Source organism: Mastacembelus armatus, chromosome 11, assembly GCF_900324485.2.
Source record: "Mastacembelus armatus chromosome 11, fMasArm1.2, whole genome shotgun sequence".
NCBI lineage: Eukaryota > Metazoa > Chordata > Actinopteri > Synbranchiformes > Mastacembelidae > Mastacembelus > Mastacembelus armatus.
Window position 1 is genome coordinate 10,286,687 of NC_046643.1, and position 27,879 is coordinate 10,314,565.

The 27,879-nt window shown below is 42.6% G+C and overlaps 2 protein-coding genes across 3 annotated transcripts; one reads left to right on the plus strand and one right to left on the minus strand.

The window, feature by feature from the left end:
* Positions 1 to 3,590: 3,590 nt before the first annotated feature.
* Positions 3,591 to 18,021, plus strand: itgb8 (integrin, beta 8). 2 transcript variants are annotated; one of them, XM_026300985.1, is made up of 16 exons: positions 3,591 to 4,170; positions 5,550 to 5,635; positions 7,490 to 7,661; positions 7,782 to 7,888; positions 8,137 to 8,276; positions 8,619 to 8,784; positions 9,483 to 9,641; positions 10,285 to 10,380; positions 10,708 to 10,800; positions 11,802 to 11,942; positions 12,953 to 13,373; positions 13,515 to 13,737; positions 13,831 to 13,934; positions 14,200 to 14,316; positions 15,195 to 15,352; positions 16,457 to 18,021. In XM_026300985.1, exons 1-16 carry the CDS (start codon positions 4,077 to 4,079, stop codon positions 16,583 to 16,585), a joined length of 2,406 nt encoding a protein of 801 aa, XP_026156770.1. In that variant the 5' UTR covers positions 3,591 to 4,076; the 3' UTR covers positions 16,586 to 18,021. The 2 variants fall into 2 exon arrangements, with proteins under 2 accessions (XP_026156770.1, XP_026156771.1); XM_026300986.1 differs by having other exon boundaries at positions 9,486 to 9,641.
* A 1,329-nt stretch (positions 18,022 to 19,350) lies between these two features.
* On the minus strand, positions 19,351 to 21,140 carry sp8a (sp8 transcription factor a). The gene is made up of 2 exons (XM_026300529.1): positions 21,029 to 21,140; positions 19,351 to 20,642 (listed from the first exon to the last, which is right to left on the minus strand). The coding sequence occupies exons 1-2, from the start codon at positions 21,047 to 21,049 to the stop codon at positions 19,416 to 19,418; spliced, it is 1,248 nt and encodes a 415-aa protein (XP_026156314.1). The 5' UTR covers positions 21,050 to 21,140; the 3' UTR covers positions 19,351 to 19,415.
* Between the last annotated feature and the right edge of the window lie 6,739 nt (positions 21,141 to 27,879).

A 27,879-nucleotide genomic window follows, 5' to 3' on the forward strand; every position in this document is an offset into this window, starting at 1 on the left:
GTTGCTTTTTTTTTTTTATAGAAAAGAAAATATATAGTCAGGTGCTGTTCAGAATGATATAAATAAATGGAATTTCAGTGATATGATAACAAAGAACTTAGTTGTTTGGGAGAGTTAGTTTTGTATCCACTTACTGAAACTGGATTTCCACAGAACTATAAGACAAGACAAACAAAAACAAAAGGAACAGATTCCTTGTGGTCTTCAAGTATCTGTTATGTACAGACAGTCATGCTGGTGGTTGACTGAAGTGTAGGTGTCAGCATGTGTCTGTGCGTGTATGCATTTGACCACAAGGCCACTGATGGTCAATGTAAACGTCATGCTAAAAACCATGGGCTTTCCTTGGTTATGGTCAGGAGCCAGAAAACTGATGTTTTCTGAAATCTAAGCGCACACTGTCATTTGAACTAAACCGCACAGGAAATATTTGACCCTGTTCATTCCCACTATCTCTCTATTCAGACCTCCTAAAGATGTTATGTCATACACAAAAATAATATCCTTGGAGTGCACAGCCTAAGATTTTCAAGTACGTCAGAATGGCAGAAAGTGGTACAAGTAAAATTCAAATGTAAATCATCTCAGACATGCTTGCGATTTTGAGTAAAGTGAAAGATAAAGGAGGATGTTTTTCAAGTAGCTTGTGGATATACTTTATGGGTATTGTGGTTGGCATATGGAAAAAGCACTTGTGCAGTAAATACCACTGTAGCCGAAGGTGGGGGATTTCGTTCATGATTTTATCTAAGAATGTCAGAAGTTTAAGAATGCTTTTTAAATGTTACTGTTTAACATCATAGTTAAGGTGAATAAATAACTCTGCATAAATGTGCTACAAGCAAACAACTATAGTCATAATCATGGCTGTTTTCTTTGTGTTCATTGTTTATGTAATTACAAAATGCACCCTTCACCTTCCTGATATATTTACTTTAGCATCACCTTACATTTAGTCTCCTCGCTTATGTTTTTGACTCATTTTTCTGCACTGAAGGTCAGAAAATACATCATCCATGTAGAACAGATGCCTGTTTATTTTCCAGCAGACACGGCATTGCAGCCACGCGACTTGCATTTAAGATAAAGAGCACAAAGCCCACTTCATGTTGAAGAGGCTCTACACTAATGGCTTCATGGGTGATTTCTTCACTGAATATAAGCGTAAGAACTGAAGGTAAAGAGTTCATAACTGCACCCTGAGGGCTGTGAAATAATTAGAGTTTAACTTAAAGGATCTCAATAAAAAAAACACTAAAACCACCAATGAACTGTCTTGTTAGGGCTGAGCCCAAATCTGATCTAGTTTATTCCTCTGTGCAGTGGATCTTCATTGTTGCCCATAAATGGCTAAAGATGCATCAATGAGTAATACTGTTGCAGTGGGTGACACTTTATTTCACTTCTATTTAATGAAATAAAATGATGTTCTCCTTAACAATAATAATAATAATAACTAACATACAGTGATCGCACATGATTTAAGAGTACTTTTTTGTCGAATAAGGATCTGAAAACCAGACTAGCGTCTCAGTGGGTATTTCTGTATTCAGTCAGTCTTGATTTAGTTCACACATCAATCCCCACATTGTGCTCACTGACATTCAAAATAGTGAAGTGATTAAAATTGAACCACAAAACCTCAGACCAGATAATGTGACTGTTATAAATGCTTCTTACTATGGTACTCAAAAATGTCAGTTTTACTTTGAGTTTCCATGGAAAGACGTCTTTGACTACACTAAATATTGAACAAAAACAGGAACACAAAACTGCTCCGTGCTATTTTTGGGCATTCCAGAATTGGGAAGTGCAGTGTGCAGAAGTGGGCATTTGAGACTAACCTTCACCTGACTAGCATTAATTTGAATCTTTGAGTGTGTGTGCATATGTAAATGCTATGCAGAAGTGTTACTGTATTCATGTAGGTGTAGGGTGGTGATAACTATCTGATAAGGGGGAATCCGATTCACTAAATGCTAAATATTGACATGTACCATAAGAGGGGAATTCAGATGGCTAAATCTGTAATAAACTTTAAATGAGCCCATTTACTAGAGTAAATGCTAAAACTTTTTGCAAGTGCATGACGCAGATGTTGACATTCGGATAGTACCAGTTCGTTAAAAATAATTTTCTGCTTTTGTGGTTGTTGCTTCGGCTCTGTTCGTGGGAATCCCCATGAGGCTGCATCTCACCTTCAACTCCTATTTACTCCACAGATCAGATCAATGGGCGGCCGAAAGGAGAGATGAGTCAACTTTGAACTGCGAGCTTTGAAAAAAGTTAGGCAGGTGTTTGAGTGGGAGTACCATGGATGGTGTGTGTGTGCGTGTGTGTGTGTGTGTGTGTGTGTGTGTGTGTGTGTGAATGTTTGTGTTTGTGGTTGAAGGGTGATGAGACCAGACCAGCGTGAGGAAAAGCCCAGCCAACTGCTAACACAAACACGTCCAGACAAGAGAAAGTGAGAAGAGGGGGGCAGGGTTAAAAATGACGGGGGAGGAAGGATGGTGAGGAGTGTTTTGTGTCAGCTTTACACATGTGACAGCTGTCACTATGATGCTGATGTTCACCAGTATTGACAGGGCTCAGGCAGTGTTTACATTAAAGTCCATTATCAAGTTTGCTCCTCAGGAAACACATACATATTCTGTCCTCCAGATCCCCCTAACCTCTCCCTCTCTAGGCCTCAAGAGCCTAGAGAGGGAGAGTCTGGGCCTACGTAGAAAGCAGCTTTGAAATCTGGATTTCAGAGATGTTTAACACACGTAAAAAACAGTGTGGTGTGTGTTCGCATCATTACCATAACTGAGAGTGACTGCTAAGAAGGCAGCAATGAGGAGGTGTTGGCACTCTACTAAAATTCCTGTTTGACAAATAATGTGAGCGTATGAAAGGAGAGGCTGGTCGTCCTGGCTCCTGGCTCCCGAGCTCGTCTGAAAGAGTAGATGGGGGACTTGTGTGGGTGTGTGTGCTGGGTGGGTTTACTGCTGTGCACAGCTTCTGGTTATTGGCTGCACGCCAAGCAAAACATACCAGTTTTATCAGGTAGACCTGTACTAGAGAGAAAAGAAGCACAGGATCATTCCAAAGATGCTAGACCATTGTGTCTTTTGTCCTCGCTTATCTCTTTTTTCCCTCCAGCTTTAAATGTCGAGCTGTTTAGTAAGTGTTTGGCTCCTGCTCAGAGGAGCAAGTTACCCCACGTCATTGGAATCTGCACAATGGACCTGAACCCCCTCCTCCTCCTCCTTTAGCACCAGTGTGTGAGCCCCTCTGTAAGCGCTCTGGTTTTATTGACCCCACCACCTCCCACCCCCTTTTCTCCTTTACCCCCATCATACATCCACACAGGGTCTTGGCCCTTACCTCGCCCCAGAATGGCTCCCCAAAGAAGCAATACAAACATCCCTGTTCAATTCAAGGTCATGGTTCACTGGGAATGCACCCCACCGCAATTCCTCGCAGTAAGCACTTTGTTTGTCTCTCTCTCTCTCTCTCCCTCCTCGTCTCTCTTCCCTCCCTCTGTTACTCTCCCTCTCTGATATAGTGGTTGCCATGGTGCAGCCTGAGTCACTACAGCGGTTAAAACGCGTCGCTCTCCTTTACTGTGGGATGTTCAGTCAACATGTTGGTGCGCACCGGCTGAACGCGGCGCTGCTCAGCAGGCTACACCACTCGCGCATGTATCTCAGCTGTGCTTCGTCCCGGGATGAGACTTTACCGTCAGCTGTAACACACCTGCGACTGGATGTTAATAGATGGAGGGACTTGCGTCGCAGCCGCTGTTTCCGCCGCGCACTACCGATTACTTCACCTCCTCTCCTGGTCCACGGGGGAGCGCGCTTGTAAGCTGATCTGCCCCGGTGCTGTGAAAACCTCTCCGGGATTAGAAGGTTATTGGGTGAACAACAATGCCCCGCTGCTCAGTCCGGCACTCGCGGCTGTTGTTGGCGCGGCGGCGGACGCACGGTACCTGGTTTACTCCGGTTCATCTCCAATAGCTGTACAGCCCCTGCTCCGGTGTCTCCTCGCTGCTTCGCTCCGGTCGAGCTCCCCGGTGTGGATAGGATAATATGACGTCCTGGCTCTGCACATACTGCAGCGTCCCCCTGTGTCTCCTGCTCTGCTGCGTGGTGGTCGCTGTCTGCACAGAAGCCTCCAGAGCCGGTGAGTGGAGCCTCGTTAGAGCCAATTACTCCATTAACCCAGCGTATATCTTGTGTCATGTCAAGACACCACTGCGCATCATCAGCTCCCATAACGCATCCTCTGTGCCCTCTGCAGGAGGGGGGTCGATGTTTGCCCAGATGTTTAACTCAAGGGCCTAAACATCACATCATTTATAACGATTAGAAGAGAGAAGAAGAGTCTCTAGGATCATTTCCACACGTTTGTTCTCTTATTCAACATAGGCTAAACCTGTTTCTCATCAGATGTAAACATTTCCATGCTGCTGCCACCATCGAGACTAGAAATGGGGCAAATTGTTCATGCAGCAACATTCCTTCATGGATGGATTAAGTATTAAGTATGAACTAGTCACAGAAAACTACACTACTTGATCATTTTAATAATAACAGGAATTCATGATACATCCTGCATTAAATCATGGTGAATCATGTGTTAGTTTGACATTATATTATGTTATATGAGTTGTACTTTCACTGTAAAGTATTACTTAATCAACCAAGATGTGTATAAGAGTTAAAGCTATAAACTACTAATAGTTTTTCAAGGGAAACCTTTGAAATCACTGGAATAGTCAGCCCACACCAGCACCTTCTTTTAGCAAGTATGGGTCAGGTGTAATTATAAGTTACATGCTTCATTCAGAGGTTTGCCAGAGGCCATGAGTGCTAACTGGGTCAGAGTGGCTATTATAGCAGAACCTGCAGCCTTTCTCTGTCCTACATTCCAGTCCTGTAGCTCACTGAAATGGCTCTGGAAACTTGTATTTTAGAAGATAAATCAGTTCAATGAGTCATCAGTCCTGCCGCAGTAAAACCTGTGGTGCGTTTGTGTCACCCCATAAAGACTCTGCATCATGTGTCAGTGCTAACTTTGCATTAAAAGCTTCAAGGGTGAGTGATATGTCACAGTATTACTCCATTAATGTGTTTGTTTCCACACAGACTTCACAGATTGACTCATGATTAGATGCCCTGCATGTGTGTGTGTGTGTGTGTGTGAATTGATCCACTGCACCACTCCAACAACTCAAGCACCTGTTCTCACACTGCCAGCAGTTCTACCACTACACAGATGGGTGATACGTACTGAATAGCCTCATCTGCAGTGTTAAGTGGTGCTGCCATCATCCAAAATGAGCATGAAAGCTCTAAATATCCAGAGGCCAGACTGCATGGATAATGAATGTTGACATTCTTTCATATGCTAATTACACATTCTTCTCTTCTCTTCTCTTCTCTTCTCTTCTCTTCTCTTCTCTTCTCTTCTCTTCTCTTCTCTTCTCTTCTCTTCTCTTCTCTTCTCTTCTCTTCAATGTCCCATTCTACCTCCTTCTACCTCTTGCCTTCTTTCTGCAGGTGACAGCCTGTGTTGGTCTCCTAGCATCACATCATGTGCAGACTGTCTCAGACGTGGACCTCAATGTGCCTGGTGCTTCAAGGAGGTAGGAGTGTGTGTAAAAGTGTGTGTTTGTGGGTGTGCCAGAGCGAAAATGAAAAGGGCAAGTGATAGGCATTCAGCAGCATTCCTCAGATGACAGACACCGATGCTTTGATGCCAACCGCAGATGTGAATATAATGTGTATGTTCGAGCTCAGTGGCCTGCCCTGTGACCTGTGTGAGTGCGTCTGCGTGTGAACGTTTCCATGCACGCTTTCTCATGCTGCAGCAGAGACAGCGCCACTTTCCATCCGTTTAGTCTAGACAGTCAAACATATCAGTGAGCTTCTCTCAAAGTCTGCATCCGCCTGTGGGTTTATCTGTATCTGTCTTTGCTTTCAGAGTGTCAGTCTGTCTCATCAACATCCCACTTTGCCTTGTGAAGCTATAAAGCTCTCATCACATCCAGTCACACACACACACATAGAGCTAACCTGTGGATATGATCGCTGTCAACATTTAGAGACATCAGGTTCTTTCTCATTCTCTGACCCTTCCCTTATCTAATATCACTAAGCAGGGACGGACTCACTGGCATGTGAAACACCATCTCTTTAAATTTCCCTACACACACACAAACTCTGCCAAGCCCTTTAAACCAAATGGGCACAGAGGTTGTATGTTCACATCCTAACACTTTAATTTAATGCCACCTGAAGGAACAAACCGTGTAGGGAAAGTCCCGGGAATTCACTGTTATTCAGAGTTTATACAAGGCAAACTGGAACCACATCACCAGCCTGAAATCAAACAAATCCAGTCCAGCTTTCAGAATGAACCTGTGGTCACATGTTCAGCTTCAGTTTCATCTTTTATTATAGACCATTTTCTGCTTTACTCGTGTGCTATTCTCGGCAGTCATTAAAATTAATTGCACAGTTTCGTTCCCTGAGTGTGTGAGCTGGTTGGTCACGTTTTAAACTGACTTGTAGTAATCAGGCTCATTTAATGGTCTGCTATTATGTACCAGTGCTAGTTAATGTGTTTGCGGCAGACTAAAGTACCAGAGGTCACTAATCCACTCTGAAGCTGCACAGCATGACTGCATTGTACCGGCTATTAGGAAGCAGAGACGTAAGCTGATTCATTCAACAGAATAGTGATCAAATTATTTGCTGTACTAAATAGGAAAAAAGCCAGTTGGACCGTCTGACCTCTTCTCTAGCCAACAGAACACCTACTTGTATTCAACTTTCATTTCCTAAGTGATCACATAAGTAGGAGCGGGTGGATCACAGATCTGGTCATGGATAAACAGAAGTCTTTCTACTAGTGCGAACTGATGAGTAATGTCAGAATTGCAAAATGAAACTACTTTATAAATCAATACAAACACTGTGTGTTTGCAAATGTGTTTGCAAATGAGAAACGAAACCATGCTGAGTAACTGTGAAACTGGTTTCGATTTGTGATTCTGTAATATAAAGAGACCCAAGATCTCTAAATGAAAGGTCTGTGAGTGGGTGTACTCCTGAATTTGTAATAGATAACATTAGAACTGGACTACAGAGAAATAAAAAAACATATTTTTCTGACCTTGAAATATTTCTGTCTGCCCTGCCTCACAGAGTCATTCAAGCAGAGATGACTGTTGTTCAAATAGAAAGATTACAGCTGCATAAACCCAACTCACAGAAGAGCTCTGACAGAACATAGTGAACATTCATGTGTTCGTCAGGCTTTTCCCGAAATCACAAAATGTAATTACTGTGATACCATCTCGAAGGAAGGCTTATGTGCGCTATTGCTCCAAATATCTTGAGGCATTTTTGTTCTGTGTCTAAAATATATTAAAATGAAGGAAGGGCAAATTTTCAAAGTCATAGTTTCTCCCTTTTTGACTCGTGTGACCCACAAGGACTTCCTGGATGGGTCGTGGCCAAGCCAGCGCTGCGACCTACCAGTCAACCTGCTACGAAGAGGTTGTGGGCCAGAGTTCATGGAGAAGTCAGAGACCAAGGTGGAGGTCAACGCCACCACCAGCAGCACACAAGTGTCCCCGCAAGACATCAGCGTCACCCTCAGACCAGGTAGACGACAGTACGTGTTTATGCCTCTAACCAGACTGGATCGTTAGTTTGCACTAAGTTTATGTTCAAAAATGTGAAGTTAACTGATTCTGCTATGTCGATGTGTGTGTGTGTTTCTAGGTTCAGAGGCCAGTTTCATTGTGGCTGTGAAGCAGCTGGAGCGTTATCCTGTAGATCTGTACTACCTGGTGGATGTATCGGCCTCTATGCAGGAAAACCTGAACCATGTAGGTGCTGATACTTTCAGATGATACTCTGATAAAAAAAAATATTACTTGAAGACGAAGTTCATATAAACATAGACAGTAACCTGGTATTAGATCTTAGGGGTGTATGAGATGCTTGGTGACTTCACATTTGCTATTTCTCTTTTGTGTCATATCATCTCATCTCTACCTCTTCCACATCTCTTTTGCTGTGTACCGTACTTCTCCCACATTCGGCTTTGCCCTGCGTATGTTCACCTGTGGTCCAGCTGAAGACAGTGGGTGTGGCTCTGTCTCTCCGTATGGAGGCGCACTCCTCAGACCTTTGGCTGGGTTTCGGCTCTTTCGTGGATAAACCAGTCTCGCCTTACATCAATGTCCACCCCTCCAAAATCAACAACCCCTGCAGGTAAAATAAATCATTTGTTGGTTTGATGAATGATTACTGAACAAAAGTGGCTTAATCTTCACTATATACTGTAGCTTATTTTGTCTGGCTGTAACTAAGCAAGAGCTTTAACATCTTCTAAGGCTGCATTTTTAGAGGCCCCTGCTAGCTATGCTCCCATTAGATGCTCATTATTTTGTGTGACTCAGACTGGAGTCATCAGCCATTGGGGGTAAGATTAGGATGAGGTATGCTGGGGGCTTGAAACAATACACAGGCTTTTAGCATTTGTTTGTCCTGGTGGTTGTTTTGGAGCTCTGCGTTTCTGAATGCTGAATGTTTTTTCCTCTTTGGAATCACCAGTGACTATGAGGTCCGCTGTCGTCCGGCCCACGGCTTCCACCACGTTCTCAGTATGACCGGGAATATGAGCGAGTTCACTCGGGTGATCAAACGACAGCGCATCTCCGGTAACATGGACACACCTGAGGGAGGGCTGGATGCTATGCTGCAAGCTGCTGTCTGCCAGGTATGTTAGGGGCTTACAAGAGTTGAACACAGAGGACGGGAGTTAGAATGTGAGCTAAGTCTGTAGACTGGTGAAAGAGGCATTTATTCCCAGAGAATGGTGGCACTCTGACTCAGCACTGTATTCCCACTAAGTAATGACACCACTGCTGGGGTATGGCAGAAATCACAGTTGCTTATACTATGGCTGCTGGAGGGCTGTGAGCCACATCATGCAGGGGGGCCCTGAGTAACCAGCATGCAGGGAAACATTGAGGTGGTCATGAGCCTAGAAATAGATTCTCCATTATGTCAGAACTACTTAAAAGCTCACTGGGTTTCCTTAAATACACACACATGTACACACAGTCCTTTCTCACAGGTCTGTGACGAGTCAGAGAGACTCTATGCTGTCTTTTTCTTTAATTGGGCATTACAGAAAGAGCTGATCACTATGGGAACTAATGTATTTCAGATGAGTAAAATGTTTGAATATGCAGCTTTTTTTAACCACATGTGTAACCCTTTAAAATATAAAATCCTGCACATATTTTCCACATCAGTTGGTATGAGTGTAGTTGGTCAGCAATATAAGGTAATAAAAATGAAATCATCGGTTAAGGCTCATCACCAAAAACAGAATATAGATCAATGGTGGTGCTGGGATTGTTAAATTCACAGCCAAACATATGTCTTGATTTCTTTCTGTTTCGGTATTAGCAGGCAGTGGGTTGGAGACCAGAGTCAAAGCGTCTGTTGCTCCTAATGACCGACCAGCCATCCCACCTCGCCCTGGACAGTCGGCTGGCAGGGATCGTGACACCACATGATGGCTTGTGTCATCTGGAGAACAATGTCTACACAGGGAGCACCACAATGGTGAGAGGATGAACACATTTATAGCTGCTGGGAGGTCTGGGTCAGATAAGCTACATTTGGCATTTATCAGACAGCAGGACAAATAAACACATTGCTCAGATTGTGATGGAAAATCGACCTACTCAGACTTGACAGACGGCCTACACAGAGTTTTAGTTTGCATCTTAACCCTTAGGACTCTCTGATCCCACTGGAATGATCAAATCATTAGGCAGGTTGAAGATGTTGCCAGTTAAAATGAAGTTGGGCATCGTTGTCAATTTATGTTGATAAACCAAGTAGAAAAGTGGACACGCTCATTTAAATTTGATATAAAAAATAATGTAGAGCATATATAGCTTGATTGTAGAATTATATTTTCAACCTGTTTTAATTTTCAACCTCTACAACACTTTATTATCCATGTTAGTTTCAAACACTATTTTTCAAATATGATTTCATGCATTTTGTGTGTTTTCGTGTACAATATGTTGGATCAGTATATCAAAGTTAAAATATGTAAATGTCAGATCATATTAGCGTTATGCTGAAAAAAAAAACCAAACAATGCCATGGTAAATATTTCTTAATGTGGTATATAAATATAGCACAAAGTATTTGTAAGTAAGGTTGTTAATTTAGTTTGTTGGTTTGTTTTTCACAGGACCATCCAAGTGTGGGACTTTTGTCTGATAAGCTCCTGGAAAACAATATCTATTCCATATTTGCTGTAGAGAAGCAGCAGTACCAGTGGTACGAGGTAATCTTTTCCCACACTTAACTACATACAGTACCGTTCATTGCCACATATGGATGTCAGGGATGCCTTAAGATTTCCTGCAAACAGAAAACACCTTGCCGGATCAAGTTTCACACATGGAGACAATGAATCACTGCTAGTTTCACATGACTATTCCACAGCTGGTTTGCACTTTCACCATTTTCCTTCAGGACCCCATTGCTGTTTAATTAATATTGGTACTGACACATGTGATGAGCGATGCTAGTGTAGTGTTACACTAACAATATTAGGGGGAGGTATTTTTAAAGTGTTCGTCTTTGCCCTCAGCTGTCTTTCCTTCCCTAGGAGTTGGTGCACCTGCTCCCTGGCTCCTATTTGGGAAAGTTAGGTCTCTTCCAGGCTCCAAACTTAATAGAGCTGGTGGTGGATTCATACAAGGTATGGAGCACTACACCTACTTCCTCTGCAACCTTAGAGAAGAACTTCTTTCTCACTTTTCGGTCCACTTCTCCTCCTCTGGGACATTATGACTCTGTCAGACAGCAAGGAGAAACACAGATGCAAGTAAAAGGGTTATAGAAGGGTGTACAGCAGCACAGCAAGAGCAGCATTCATGAGCTCACAGTGTCCTGGTTCAGAAGGGTTTTAGTCTGCAGATCTGCTGAACCAACACAAACTCTGTTTTCTTTTTGGCTTTGTTTGATCATGCAAGTTGACTAATAACACATTCCTGTTTGCAATAAAAGGACTGTGAATTAGTCATATCTCAGTGTGTTTCTGAAAGATTGTGCTGCTTATATTTGGGCTTGAAAAATCCAAAACAGTGATCGCTGAAGGCCTGATAATACAGAAAAACACAGCTGAGAACAGAAGGTTAAAGAGGGGTAAGGGCATTTGTTCAGTTGGCAGCAGTGTAGGTTATAATCTAGCCCCAGGCACAGTGCTCCATTGTTTGTTTCGAGAATCCACCGAATCCACAGATCCGGGAGCACAGCAGTGCTACTTGCAGACACACACACAAAACCACACACACACAACCACAGGCACACACACACACGTATGCATACACAAGCAGTAGAGCCCCAAACAGAAGCTGGCATTATAATATCCAGAGTCCTAATCATGGACGAATACAAAGATGCTATTTTTGGTCCCGCCTTCTTGTTCCCCCCCCCCCACACACACACACACACACACTCTCATAGTTCAGGAGAAAAAGGGATGACAATGAAGTCTTTCTGGGGACATGTGACAACTTTAATTAATCACAGCTCTCTCTTTCTGTCTTTTGCTTAATTATTTTCACAGTAGCAGATTATGCTCATTAAAATTTTAAATTCTCTCCACTCTCTTTTGTGTAAACCCACATTCTTTTGCAGCCACTTCAAGAAGAATACTTTTTTTTTTTTTTAAATCTCTTTCTCCCTCACTTTGCCCAGAGGTTGTTGTCAGAGGTGGAGCTGATGGTGTCACTGGAGGACAAGGCAGTCAGCAGGTACTGGGTGTCTGTGTCTCCTCTCTGTCCTGATGGGTCCACTGCTAAGGAGCAGAGCTGCACTGGAGTACAGCCAGATCAGACGGTAAGAACACACCCACAGCTTCAGTACTCAGAAGTATCAGTGCACACAGTTGTTGGTTGGATTGGATTACTTTGATAGCTACAAACACACGTCACTGAGAGCTTTACATGACAGGGAAGATTTGGTAAATAATCTCAGCTGAGAGGATTACAGGCCGTATTTAACAGGAAAACATTTCCATGTGATTCCATGACCTTTTGGTTCTGAAATCCTTACCTTGTCTTTACATAGGATAATAGGATAATCACTGCTGTCATATCTTTTCTGTTTAACATAAGTCTGTATACTGTCTACACAGTCTGCACTACTATACATCCCTGCACAACATGGGGACTACATCTCCCCCACCTAACTGCAACATTTTAACAACATTCAAAAATGTTCTCTAAGCTGCCCATGACATTCCTCTCCTCCTTAACCTTCAGGCTCTCTTAACTTAGCCAAACACCAAGATGCTTAATCATTGAGCTACAGTTACTCCATTGTATGAAGAGACTAAAGTCTAGCCCTTTAATCCAAGGGAGGATTATGGGTCCTGATTGTGGATTCAGAGTTTTGGAATACAAAAATGTCCAACATGAATAAGAGTGGTGAAGAATAATCATTCAAATTATGTCAGGTCTCACTTTTCCATTTTCCTTTTCCAGCTATGATGGTCTTATTACTGTATGCCAGGACTGGCTGATTATATTACTTTTAATACTGTCAAACAAATCTAGTGTGCTATCTAAAAACAACATTAAGTGTCTACAGCATCACTGCCAAGTTGCTCATAGGCACAGTGCTGCTTCGAGCTTAATGCTAACATGCTTAAAATGACAGTACTTACTTGATGATGATTAGCAGGTACAGTGTTTATCATGTTTTCTACCTTAGTTTAAACAGAGTTTTTGGATGCTGGGACTTTTATCAGAGCCAGTGGGATTAGCCCTATAGGCACCATCAATAGCAGTACAAAACTCCTTGACAATAAAGGACAAAAGTGGTTATTGACTTATTTGTCTTCCCAGGTATACTTCAACATCACCATTGGCCTGCGTACTTGTCCGGACGATGGTGAGGATGAAGATATAAGGATGATGGTTCGACCTGTGGGTTACAACGAGTCCACCATCGTTAGAATTCACTCTAAATGCCACTGCCGCTGTGGGCTGACAGGACACTGTCATGATGACAACCAGTCACCTTGCAGAGGGAACCAGGAAAGCAGTAAATTGGAACAGAGGCCAGATCTTGGACTGATTAAGGATCCAAAGAAAGATTCAAACTGGAATTGCAGAGCCAATGAGTCTGATGTGGACTGCAGTGGTCGCGGGGTGTGTGAGTGCGGGAGGTGTGTGTGTGAGCAGAGCAGGCTCGGAAGAGTGTACGGAAAATACTGTGAGATAGACGACTTCTCCTGCCCGTATGAAGGGGGACTGCTTTGTGGAGGTAATGGATGGAGCACATGCTTCAAAACTATACAATGTACAAATTGTATATAGATTTTGTCATAACGTGAGAACAATTGTTGCACAGCATACTCAGTTTACAGTAACACTCTTTGGTCCTGTCTCCATCTGTCTCCCACAGGACGGGGTGTGTGTGTGTCAGGTGAGTGTGTATGCGAGGACAGCTGGACAGGCGAGAGCTGCGGGTGCCCCGTCTCCACAGCAACATGCCAATCAGCCAATGGCTTACTCTGCAGCGGGCGGGGCAGTTGCGTGTGTGGCAAGTGTGTGTGTGACGACCCTCGATACTCTGGAGACTCATGTGAGAGATGTCCTGCTTGCCAAAGCACCTGCCAATCATACTGGTACTTGTCAGTTTCTGTTTCCTGCCACAATGCATGATGGGACTGTTTGTAGTTGATGCTGACACTGTTGTGGTCACTCTTTCTCTCTTTCAGGAATTGTGTGGACTGTCATCTGTCTCATGGTCTCACTCAAAAAGAGGCGGGGCACTGCAACAGCACCTGTGCACCACTAGTGAACTACATGGATGATGTATCAGGTACAGTCAGTCCAGTGAACAGAACCTGCTCTGAGCAAAGGTTTACAATTTGCAGTTTTGTGCACCTGAGGACTTTGACACTAGGATCAAATCCTTGTGACAAAGATTCAGTTTATTATTTTAATGACTCAGGATCTAAAGAGTATCTTAGTACCAGATTTTTTGTTTTAAGCAGTTCTTCAAGATTGTCACTAGGGGTTAGAAATTGTCAGCACTGAGCAACATCTCATTTAAACTCTCTGTCTCCCCTTTTCTCTATTTTTAGGTCAAACAGGGGAGATGTGGATTCAGTGTATGTACATCAGTAATGACAGCTGTCGCTATCGCTTTCAAACAAGCTCACTGTCTGGTCAGACCCAGCTTCAGATTAGCAAAAGGCCAGGTGTGATGTCAATACACCCACATACACATACACATACACACGCCCACACATACACACACGTCTTCGTTTGAGGTCAATTCCGCTGCTACCATTGCTGTTAACTGCACCCCAGTGTATTGGAGTCATCAAGCCTGCTGTCAAAGTTACAGCTGTATTTTAAATTTTCCTTCAGACGCCAGCTCACTTTCACAACTGTGCGCACACACACATACACACAATTTAAAACCCACTACTTTACAAATGCCCTGTGTCAGACACACACACATCATTGAACATCCAAGTGTTACACAGTACATCCCTGCCTTCCTGATTTTTTGGAACAGCACTGCTCATTGTACGTTCCCCCCTCTCTCCCCTGCACCCAACGGGACACTCTCTTCCTGCTCACACCCACTCCTCCCGGGTACAGCAGGGGCCAGGTCACCATGGTAACCCTGTTGCAAAAACGTCAGAGCAGTCTTTGTGTTGCGCAATGAGACCTTCATCGACACATGCTCTCCAGCAGATACACAGTCCGCTAACTTTTTAAATACGGCACCACTGGCACAAACAGTGTGTGTGTGTTTATGTCAAACTACCTAATGACATTTACTCAAGTACTAAAGTATTGTACTAAAGCACAATATTGAGGTAGTTGTACTTTTATTAATTTTGCTTATGCTACTTTATGCTTCAGGATGAAAATGTTTTATTTTATCTCTATGACATTTATCTAACAGGACTATGAGGAATTTCTCACATATTTAGCGTCTATTTGAATGTGCTTGTGCATATATGTCTGTACATATGCATCTGATTCCTTGAAACTCCACTGCTCACCTTTGTAAATCTCTAGTGTTCTAGTAAAAACTTGTGTATGTTTATGTGTGTGTCCACAGAGTGTGGCAGCAGTAGCCGGCTGGTAGGAACCTTCGTGTGTGTGTGTGTCCTGACAGTGCTCTGCGGGTTGGTGGTAGTTGCTATGTCCCGGTTGCTTCTACAGAAAAAAGGCTGGTCACCAGGGGGCGCTGTTGAGGTCTACCACTGCACTGGAAAGGTTAGCTGTTATGAGGTCAAGTGTGCTGGAGGTGGTCATAGGTGTAACAGGGTTTTAACTGAGGGGAGTCTAAAGTGTCTCTGAAAGTGTAAGATGCTTTAGTGACCCCTTAGTTAGGATGTTTTTGTTTGTGTGACTTGTCTGCTCGAAGCAGGAATGAGGAATTAGTGTCTACTGCTCGATGTACAGCTGTATTTTTCATTTCCTGTCAACTCCCAGCCTGCTGTCTACAATGTGTGACCTTCCAATGATGTACAGCACCTTTGAGGAGGAAAAGATAGGAAGTTTAAATAAGACAGAGCTTTTTCTAAATATGTATGTCTAATCTGGTTTACATTGTTTATAAAACATAATTTGTTTTTCATTATTCACTGCAGATCAGTAAATATGACACCATAGATTACAGACTGTGTCACTGGTCACAGTTCCCTGCTGATGTTTCCACTGTAACATTATACTCTTAAGGGAAATGGATTGTATATTTTACATTTTGTCAAGTGTTGTAAAGCTGCACCCACTTCTTCAGTGATTACATAATGTAGTAAATAGTTAAGCTCCACATAAACAATCATGAAATCCCGTTAATATTAAAAGTCACCTTATGACCACGCAGTCTGTAAGCAAACCAGCTGTACAACATCCTCTGTGGCTCTGGGGAGGAACTTTGTCATGTTTTAGCAAATGACTCAAGTGATAGAACTTGAGCAATCCTGGCTTTGACAACCTTGACAAATTTTTAAACTAAAAATAAAAAAAGTAGTGAAAAGTATATAGTGTTTGTCTTGTTAATGCAGAATGTTTTAACTCTCACATGATCAACTCTGCGGTCATGCATCTTGACACAGCAGATAATGTGAACACTTGAAAATCATAAATATAGAAACAATTTTAATTTCTAAAGTCAAACCGATACAACATGAACTGATTTGTGTGAAGTGTAGGATTCAGTATTTTAGGAATATAGGTCAGGATATCTCAGCATTGAATCTCCACATTTTTACAAATGTATCATGTTTTAGATTGAGTGTGTGTGTGTGTGTGTGTGTGTGTGTGTGTATGTGTGTGTGTTTCTAATACTGACTTCATATTTCTGTCATCCTTCAGGACCTGTCATACATTCCTACAGCCAATGAGAAGACAGTTACATACAGACGAGACCAACCATCTGACCACCCTCTGGAGATGCACATGCAGGATTACAAGAAGTCCTTAGGTGACCACTGGCAGTGCTAGGCAGAGGTCAGAGGTCGACGTCAGAAGTAAAACATTCAGCAGAGACATATATAAACTTGACTTTTCTTCCTCATCGTAAATCTTCGATTAACTTGAGAATCTTCACATGATGGTAAACTAAATGGAATGATGAACTGACCAAACTTTCATAGACTGTGTGTCTAATGTGGCCACTGGCCTGGAAACTGAGATAAAACAAAGAGCACAAGTCCCTTACCTCGTCTTCCTCTGTATGTACAAGAAGGTTATTTTTTTCTACTGGGTAATGGGTAATCGTTCATCACTTTTTAACCATGCAGCTATTACTGCTCTAACTTATGGACATGTGTGTGCGTGCATGTGTGTGTGGTACAGATAGATTCATTTGTGCTCTATCCATACCTTCCTATTTATAATTTTATAGTAAAAACACTACATGTTTTAGGTTTATGTGATTGTGTCACACTCCAACTATCAAATCTTTGTCTTAGTCTGCCCCCCAGTGGTCAGCTTGAGGTATAATATTTTCTCTGTTATTTGTGGGGTTAAATGTCTTTTAGTGTTTTGAAATGTTTGTGTTGCATGTTGTTGTCATTAATAGATCAACAGCTTCACAAATTTGTGTTATATTATGGCATTTTTCAATCATGATAAGTGAGAATATAGTTTCATCAACTGTCAGTTATTAATAATTGGGTTAGACTTGCACTAGAATGATTGATTTGCATTATACTACTGAAAACTCTGGGGTCTCTGGGGCAAAGGAGATGTAATGTTGGGTCTGAAATGGATGGTTTTCTATATGTTGGGCATTAGATGGCATCAAAGTGATTTGATGTTAATGTAACAAAACCACAACACTGGAATAACAATGTACTGAAAATGGCAACTGCATCGTCAAACACCTGAACCTGCGACCTCTATTGCAGAGACAGAAGTGTGTGTGCATCTGCTGATCATGCCACAGTCAGTATTACCCTGAGCTCTAAATAGACTGATATGTTTAGACTTTGACACCAACATCTGGGCAAAGGTACAAACCAGCTCTAAAGGTACTGAGATCAGAGGTGGATTTACCCTCCTCGCACCCTGCACTAGATTCTCTGGATTGCGTGGCATTTTGTGGGACTTTTACTTGCCCAATCCTGCTCCTCTTTTTTTTTTTTATTTACCATTGTTGTTTACAGCATTAGCTGCTCTATTTTACTGTAAGGCAGGAACACTAATGATTATTTATTGTGATTTTTTTAATTCCATATGTCAGTTGTTCTATTTTATCATGAGGTTACTTGAGTTACAACTAGTAAGAACTATTTGTGTTTATGAAAACCAGTCTGTATCGCTAACCATGAGAATAATTCAGCAATAAGGTAGTAAACATGTCATCTCACCAGGTACTGAGCTGCGAATAACAACAGCACTTTTCTGTATAGTTCTGCTGTCAATAAATGTGACTAGTTGTGTAGCATTAATGTTTTAATCACAATAAAAAGGTTTTTGTTTAATTATCGTTTGAATTCTGTAACTTTCCTAACAGGTCTGCAGTTTTAATGAATTTACTTTTTTAATCCAAAAAGTTAGAAACCGGATTAATGTTAGTGTACTGACACATGAAAAGCTACTTCATGTTACAAGTATTTATTGCTAAGACAGTATCAAATAAAGCAAAACCAGTTGTCTGTGGATTTTCAAGAAAACATGTTTCACTAAATACTAATCATATGATACGTAATCATTCTCATGTGAGATGAATTTAAGATCTTCTCTAAGATGTGCCAAAGGATTTTTAGACATTTTCTGCTAAAACAGTGTACACGACCTGAAGGTGTGACCAATGTCTTTAGCATCCAGAAACCATGTGGTCAAAAAAAAAAAAACAGTTAGCTGTATAAACTGAACACTAGGTGGAGATGCACACTAAGGCAAATGACATGAGAGCCACTGATCACTGCACAACAAATGGCAACTCTGCTGGTATTAGAGTAAGTGAACAAAAAACCGTGATAAACAAGCCTGATGTGATTATTTGACCGTATAGGACAAAACTGTTTCAATGCTTTGATCAAAGCAAATTTACATTTACAAACTTCAGAGGCCTCAGATATACTTCAACTCCACAGAAACATTACTTCAAGCTGTGATTTATTAGATAGCACATGTATGTTGAAACGCTATATGTTCTTACATAAACTTACAGTGATAATTAATCAAACCCAATCAATTTAAAAAAATACAGGAGCTGAAAAAGTAAAGTTCAGGGGCCTGATAGAACAGTTCTCATATAGAATAAGATCAATGATAGTAGTACTAATTGATTCTCATGTAGTTTTTACATATGTGTGTGTGTTAGAATAGTCATAACAGTTACTGGTGATGTATTTTCTTTATTTCTAATTCAAAGGAAAAAAAGACTGAAGAATAATTTATACTTAGGTTTGCAGACCTAATGAAAAATGTTCCAAAATCGTCCTGTCCTGATTAGGACTATATCTTGTAATTACGGCTGATGCCAATCAAAACATTTCTTGCAGCTAAATGTATTTTAAAATAAACTGTAAGGATGTCGCACAGATGTACAGAGCAACGGGTATTTGATTAGGCTCACAGACCACTTGTTTAATTAAATCAAACTATTTTATAATGAATAAGGCGCATAAAACATTTTCAAATGACACGAGTTTAATAAACTGCAGAGTAACAATTTGTTTTTCTACAAATAAACATACTTGAGGTACGGACGCAGTGTTCATTATAAAGTGCCATTTCAGTTTTTAAGCGTCCAGGAGCTCAGTCTCCACACAGGCTGGTGCAGTGGAGATAAATTCCCACGTGTTGCTTTAAACTTCGTGAATTATTCCACCGCTCTATGTCCTTCTATGGTTTGGACCGTGCCACGCACGTTTAGCCCGGGAGACTGGCTCGGACTACCGGTGAGACTGTTGTCCGTGTCGCTGGTCCCTTTACCGAGTCCCGGGTCCCCGCCGTCCTCAGCGCCCTCTGAGCTGTGCGTCCTCACGTGCTTGCTGAGGTGGTCGGAGCGCATGAACCGTTTGTGGCAAACCGTGCACTCAAACCGCTTCTCCCCGGTGTGCGTGCGCAAATGCCGCTGGAGCTCGTCCGAGCGCGTGAAGCGTTTCCCGCAGAAGAGCCAGCTGCAGACGAAGGGCCTCTCCCCGGTGTGCCAGCGCAGGTGGGCCTTCAGGTGAGAGGTTTTGCCGTAAACTTTACCGCAGCCCGGGATGTGACAGCTGTGCAGGCCTCTCCGACGCGGGCTCGTGCCCCCCTGACCAAGTCTGTCCGCCTCCTGACAGTTCGGGCAGTCGCACGTGGCTCTGCCGGAGTAACGCCGCGAGGAGGAGCGGGAAGATGCGGGCAGAGAAACGACCGCGGTTCCGGGTAGCGCCGGTGCCCCCGTGGTTGTAGACTCTGTGTAAGGAGCCGGGACAGGCGGCCTGAAGCCGTCAAACAGGTGCTGTGCGGCGGGAAGCAAGTGCTGAGACACACCGGGGCTGAAGGCGGAGCTGTAGTCAGAGCTGTAACCGCTCAGCGGGGAGGATAACCCGGCCGGGCTCTGTGTGTCCATCCACCCAGTGCCCATGTCCCACCAAGCAGGAGACCCGTTACCGACATCCCCCACGGGCTTGAACCATGGCTCATAGGTGTGCATTCTCGGATATAGCCCCGCGATACCTTCGACCGAGGAGGGGAACTTGGTCAGAAACACAGAGCGATGAGCGTGTGCTGGATCGGGAACATTGTTGTCTGATGCCACAGAGGTTTGGTACATGGAAAAATCATTTCCAAACAGTGAGTTGGCAGCGCTCACTGAGAAAGCGCTAGAGGTCTCCGTCAGTCCGGTTCCGTTGCTCTTGGAGGTCCCAGAGGGGACCGCCAGCGAGGTCAGGCAGGTACTCAAACTGCTGGAGCCCGAGGCACCGCCTTTCCACCGGTGAAATCCCTTAACGAGTCCCGGGGCTCCATCGGAAAGGGCGGGGGAGCACGACGGGCTGGGCTCCCCGATTCTGCTGCAGGTAGCTGCCAACATGGCCAGCGGGGTGCTGCCCAGCCGGGGCTCCTCCTGTGGGGAACACAAAGACACATAGGCCTGTCAGTCCGGAGACGTGGCTGAGCATGGACGGTGTGCGTAAACACGCGTCAAATAAATCGATACAACACTGCGCGCAAAACGATAACAGGCCTCTAAAATTCATGTAAATTCATAATGTGAGACATTATTTAACAAACAATGTGTCAGTCTAACACAGCTGTTCTGTCACACCGAGATAAAGTCAAATGGATAACTATTATTAACAGCTTCATGAAGCCGTTTTCTAAAATCCAGTTTAGGATTGTTTTTTTCTTCTCCACCTGATCATTCACTAACACACTGTCATGTTCAGTGAAAACGGGAAAGAAGTAAAAAAAAAACAAAAAACTAAAATATGTCAGAAAGCATAAACTTACCCCTATCAGTGTAGCAGCCATGCTCTGTGCAGCGATATCTTCGGCTCACTGGGTGCGCGTGTGTGTGTGTGTGTGTGTGTGTGTGTGCTCGCAGGGACTGGATGTGATGAGTCTGTGTTTCGTCTCTGACTCCTGAAGTAGTTGTAGCTTCTTCGTGGCTTTGAAGTGCCGCTGAGAGCCGGAGGACCAATCAGAGGCCAGATCACACTGCCTCGAAACTTTTGCGCTCGAGCTCGATGTGTATTTATGAAGCGACGTCTCGCGAGCGCGCGCTTTAAATCACCAAAAACAGGACATCAGCAATAAGTCACAGACAATTTCATTGTGGCTTTATGTAGGCCACACACCTCAACCACCACAATATTATGAACCAGGCAAAGTGTGAAAAAAAAGGACCCTGATGATCCAGCTCAGCATGATCATCAATCATATTTCAGTATTGGGAGAATATGTGCAAAAGATGTTGGTGTGTCAGCCTGACCAAGCTGTGTTTTAGCTGTATACAGCCTGATGTTGTTAGGCCATGCTGAGGCTGATGAATGAGAGGCTGGCCCGGTCCGTCCCATCCTGTCCCTGGGGCGTATCCAGTCAGCCCTGGGGGAGGGAAGGGAGGACAACACCACTGCCTCCACAATTTCATCTTATTCAACACAAAACAAATGTTGTCTTTAAAACAACACCTCTTCCTGTGATTTTCCCAGTTTTCCAAATCATTAAATACGCAGTCAGTCAGTCAGACTCAGACTGCAGAGCCTAAAGGCTAAGATGTGTGAAGAAAATTTCGATGACCTCGATGGGAAAAGGTAAATACTGTAATCCTGTTTAATTATGGGTGGTTAGCCAATATGATGAGGAACACTCTGGAAATGACCCCGGCTTCTTAATATATGAGCAAAACTGCAGACAGAGCATCTAATTTGAATTTCAAATTTAATAAAAAAAAAGCAGAATTTAATCAATTTCCTTCATTTGTTTGGTATTAACTGCTTCCCTGCCATTTGCCATTTTTTCATCTCTCTTGTTCTATGACCAACCTAAATGAAGTCAGCTGGACATACACATAGATGGAAAAGTTAATCAGATTCCTTATTCACTCAACCCCCCCCCCCAAACACATACACACACACACACACACACACACCACCCACAATCTACCACATACACACACCGACCCAGTGTTTACACCGAGTGATTGATAGTGCACAAGATTAACTTTGGTGATGGTAGGCCAAGAAAAACAACTCACTCCATCAGAGATCTTGAATTTCAGAGACTATTCTTTAAAATGTTTTTTGGAGCAGAAGGAGAAGAAGAAGAAGAAGAAGAAAAATGAGGTATAAAATAAAAGCTTAACAACCTCTTCACCCATTAAAACTTTAAAAGCCATTTTCTCAGCTTCACTGTTTCTGTTTATTGTTCTCATCCCTGTAAGTTTGAGTTTGGGGATTTTTAAAAGCAAGAGAATTCACAATGAGAAAACCACAGTAAAGTGTGGACTACAACACTAATACACAATACACACCTCCCGGTGGACCAGACAAAATCATAGGCTCCCACACTGGGCCCTGTTTTCCTCCATAGCCCCAGGCGTGGCTGAATGCACAGGTGGAGTTTACAGTAGGCCATGTTCCCTTTAACCTGATCGCCACCTTCACGAGCCACCCAAACAGCTGTCCCTCTCTCAGAAGCATTCTTTTCCCACACCAAAAGTGTGTGTGCTTACATATGTGTGTGTGTTTGTGTGTGTGTGTGCGTGGTTTAAAGGCCCCCAGTGAAACCCTGTCCGAGCCTCAACCTGTCCCCTTTAGCGATGATAATGACCACATTATTACGCGCCATCGAACGTCAACAAAAAAAGATTGTCGTGTGCTTTCCAATCACTTTGTGGGCATTGAGATAGAAAAAAGCTGCAGAGAAAAGAGTGAAATAAAGATCTGGCACTTCTCGGGGAGAGGGATGGGGGAAGTATTTTATTTCTCCTTGCTGTTTTCTTCATCTCTTCTTTTGTTAGTGGAATATGGTCACAGTGATCCAGAGGGCAGGGCAGCCATCTTGGTCAACTGCCCTGCTGAGACAATTAGTAGCAGAATCGCTGAGTCAAAGGACAAGCTGCTAAACGTGACATATAAAATATTAACTGCACCCAGGGGTTAGTCGATCAGTCTGTGAAAAAGAAATGAAAGCGCGAACAGAACAATGTGAACAATAAGGTGAAGTAAATCAGCTGAAATTTGTTTAATAGCTAAAAGTATTTCAGCAATGACCAGAGGAAACTATGCAAAAGTTGATACCATGTGTTTTTATCTAGGACTAATATCTCTTCTGGGTCCTCTTACCTAAAAAAAAAAAAAAAAAAAAGTGTTTTGATTCTCTTAAAAACCCAACCCCTGGAACAGATTGAGAATTGTTCCACAGTAGAAGGAAAAAGTGATCCAGGTGAGCTGTGTGCCAGGATGTGCCTGGAGCAGCTCCTCCTTGGCTTCCTGTAATTACTGCGTGGAGAGGGCATGTCCGCAGTCTGTCAGCATGGGGCTGATGGACGACCGTGGCAAACAGAGCTGGGAAAACGTGTTTGGTTTGTTGTGATGAAAACGTTCACTTAAGTGATTTACGAGATCTCCCCTCATCTCACTTATAATAAAGGATCAATAAATACAGACCCCCTTCTTTTATGCCATACAACATACACATACACCTTGCAAGTTGTCTTATACTCTAAATTAAAGAAAGACATTCTAAACATTATAAACATGGATGCATGCGCTATCAGAAAATGGTAAAGCAAGCAAAATAAAGGAGTAGTCTCATGTTTTTTCTTTTACAATGCAGATTTTTTAACCAACAGCTGTTTTCACAAATCTCTCCTAGAGGTTTCCTTAGTTTCTCTGAGTTTCACTCTCTCGAAAACATGCAGGGGTCAGGAAGGTTATCTCTCATCAGTCGATCGAGGCGGTAGACATGGGGGAATCCTGGTCAACATGATTACACTGTAGAAGCACTTCATTCACATTCATGTATACAGCACATCTGAATACACCAGCAGACACTCTCATTCATGAAATCAGGAGAGAAGAGACGGAGCAGGTTGGATTCATAGGTGAGAAGAGGAGAGGCCTCGGCTCTGTGTTTATTAGGCACAAGTCTGGGTCGCATGTGAATTGGAATTGCACTTTATGAGTAGCATCTCTTCCTCTTTGTTCACACACACACACACACACACACTTACGTTAGGGTTGATGGATGCTTGGGGTTTGCTAAGTCATATATCACAGAGGTCATTTAACCTGCCAACACATCTGCTGTCTCTGCCCTCTGAAAGAGAGGAAGAGGTGGAGAGAGAAGAAAGATTTATAAAGGCAAAGGGGGGAATTATGCAGGGTGAGAGAGAATGAGACTGTGATTAGTAAGTGGAGTGGATGAAAAGCTCTCATTCTGCCGGTCTCTGTTTCACACTTACACTCTCATGCACACACACACGTTGTGCTGCAAAGGGGTATCTTTTTAACGAGTGCCTTCACCGAAGCTGCTTGCGTTATGAGTTTCCCTGCTCTTCTATCAACTTTCATCTTGTCTTTGTTAACCTACTGACAATAAAGTTGCTGATTTACTCCAAGGAGCGTTTTCTTTGTGCCAACATATTAATGAAATGCGTCTGAAGGAGGAGTCCTCATTGATTTCCTCAAATGCTGTTGATATTTGTGAGAGGTTGCTTTATCTCCGACATTTTAAAGGAAAGAGTGCTTGTGTTGATTGCGGAGCAGTTGTTTTTATCCAGTCATGCTGCATCTTGCTGATTTACCACAGTTACTGCTTAGACAGTGTGTTATCTTGTCTTCTAATAAAACAGTTTCCTGTGGTTCTCTACTGAAATGAGGAATATCCTGCCTTTATTTATAAAATGAATGCCACTAGGAATAAAGAATATGGATCAAGATTGACTTTACATCTTACACTTAAACAGCTTGTTCTGTTTCATCATATGTAACACAGATCTTTGATTTCAGTGCCATTTACTCCACAGCAACAGACCTGCATGAAAATAAAAACATATTTTAAAAAAAGTATAAAAGCTAATCATTTTGCTATATTATAAGATTAGAAATCTGAGCCCTTAGGTTTCTATTAACTTCTGCATTATTACTAAAAATCAACTTGTAGATGACAAACTTGAGTTATTGGTAGATAAAATGACTGTCCTACAGGCTGAATTACCAATGAGTGACAAATGCTGAATTCATGCATCATTTATTAAAAATGAATCAGTTACTATTTCCCTTCAGTTCTTTGTTTTGATTGCAAAAAGGGTTTTTCTTAGAACCGGTCATGTTCTCTTATTCTGCACAGACAAACTGAGGAGCCATTATGCAGTAGCACTTTTTAATCATTTTAATAATAATTAAAAGTTGATGCAGCATTTTAAATCTTATAGAGCCACATTTGCCATTTGCCACACTTGTCACTGACACAAATGCAGACACATCCAACACACACACACACACACACACACACACACTCCAATAGCACTGTGTTTTAGACACCAGGGAGCAAGGATGGTGAGAGCGGGAGAAGAAAATGAGGAGCAGGGAATGAAAATATAACACCAAGAAGGCTGGTGAGTCTCCACATCCACATTTGCCTTCTCTAAGCTTCTTCAACAGTTTTTTGGTTTGACTGAAGTTGGTGATCCCCCCCCCCCACGTCTGGACAGACACGAACCACTGAAGGGCACTTAGAAAAAACTACAATCGCTCTTCCACACACAAACTTGCTCTCACTCTCTATCCTTGATTAAATCCTGTTTTGACCGTGATCTCTGTTCTCTTCACCAATAACAGTCTTCATCCCTCTTTCTGCACTTTACCAGCACAGAGACTCACACACACTCCTCAGACATGGAGATTAATTTACTCTTGTTCATTTTTCAAGTTCTGTGTCTTCCGTGTATTTAATGTGTGGTTGAATGTGTGTGTGTGTGTGTGTGTGTGTGTGTGTGTGTGTGTGTGTGTGTGTGTGTGTGTGTGTGTGTGTGTGTGTGTGTGTTGATTGATGTGTAGAAGCCCAGGAGTATAATCATACACTTCCAGACGTCATTTTTCACTTTCAGTTTTGATGGATGGATTTCTGCATCTGATCACTGCTGCCTCAGCGTGGGGGGTCTAGGTCATCTTTGAGGTATGTATGTGTGTATCGGTTTCTGTGTGCCTATATGTGTCTTATTGGCCAGCGGTCCTTCTGTTTGTCAGAGGCAAGTAGTGATTGAGTAGACTGCCCCATCCTCACCAGAAGGCCTGTTAGTGGGGTATCTTCTCCTAGCTGTACCCTCTAGCCAGGGTAGAGGAAAATTTAGTATTTGTCAGCTGTGGTGTTATTCTCATATTTCTGTTAGTTTTTGTCAACATATATTGAAGCAAGGTTTCTATAGCTGTCTACAAACATTAAATCATTGCAACGGTTGGTAAACTCTAAAGTAGTCACACAAAGACACCTTCACTTTATGCACATTATTGTGTTTAATTTTAAATTGATAAAATTCCCATTTTACACAAAAGTCAGTAACTCAGAGTTTATTCAGTTCTTTATAGAAGCACTAAATGAAGTTTTTCTTCTTATTTTATCTAATATGCCAGTGGTCAATTTTGAAGTATTGGAAACATATAATCCATTTAATCTTTTTAAAAGTTTCCAATATTTTCCCTATGTAGGTTTTCTGCATAAGAAAGCAAACAGACATTTATTTCAGAAAATGTCACCTGTTATGCCAAGTTATGTGTTGTTGTTTAGTGCTGCATATATATGTGTAGGGTTACCATGACCTATTCTAAGTGGAGCAAAACACTTTTCAAAACAGCCCTCATGCAGCCATGCACATACATATGCATGTAGATAAATGCATACAAACACACACACACACACACGCACGCACGCACGCACGCACACACACACACACACACACACACACACACACATTATTCATGCTGTGTTCCTGGTTAACTAGTGCTCCTCCCACTCATTGCGCTTCATCTCGTCACAATGCCTGCCATAAAATTCTGGGGCTGAGGGAGCAGAAGAAGAGAGGGGGTTAAGAAAAGCACAGAGAGATGGCTTGATGTTAAATTGACTGGAAAAAAGCTGCTTGCTTTTTCATGCTAATTGCCATGCAACAAATTGTTAATTTATTCCACAAAGAAATGCAAAACACTCCTGGATTTGGCTGAAAATATTTGCCGCTTGTAACAAGAGCGTAAATCACATTAGCTCTACATTTGCTCTTATACTGGTGACAATCATATAGAGTATTTATCCTAACAATCTCTGGACACACACACACACACACACACACACACACACACAAATCCAGCTCTAGGTGGTCATCAATCAGGCCAGGGTGGAGGGAGGCGTGAAACAGATGAGAGAAAAGAATGCAGGTCAATACAGACACTGTGCTCTTCTTAGCGCTCACTCCTCTCTCACACATGCACTCTAACACACATTCCTACCCACTTACTCGGACCAGGTTCAGGTGGTTTTAAGGTGTTTTCATGGTCGCTGTTTTATTGATGGTTCCCGTCAAACATAAAACGTTTCTTTTCCCACCTAACCACACACACATGCACTGCCTCTGGGCTGTCATTCAGGACATACACAGACAGCCAGAAACAAGTGGCTGGCGTCAGCTCTACCAGGCCCGCAAGTCATGTCAAGTCCTGCACTGAACTACACACACTCACAGACACACACACATTTGCACACTTATCTTGCATCTTTATGGCATGCTGCACCCTCCACTTAACACTGCTGTAAAGGTCTTCCTGAACTCATACAAGCGCACCATCTTCAAAGAGATCTATGCA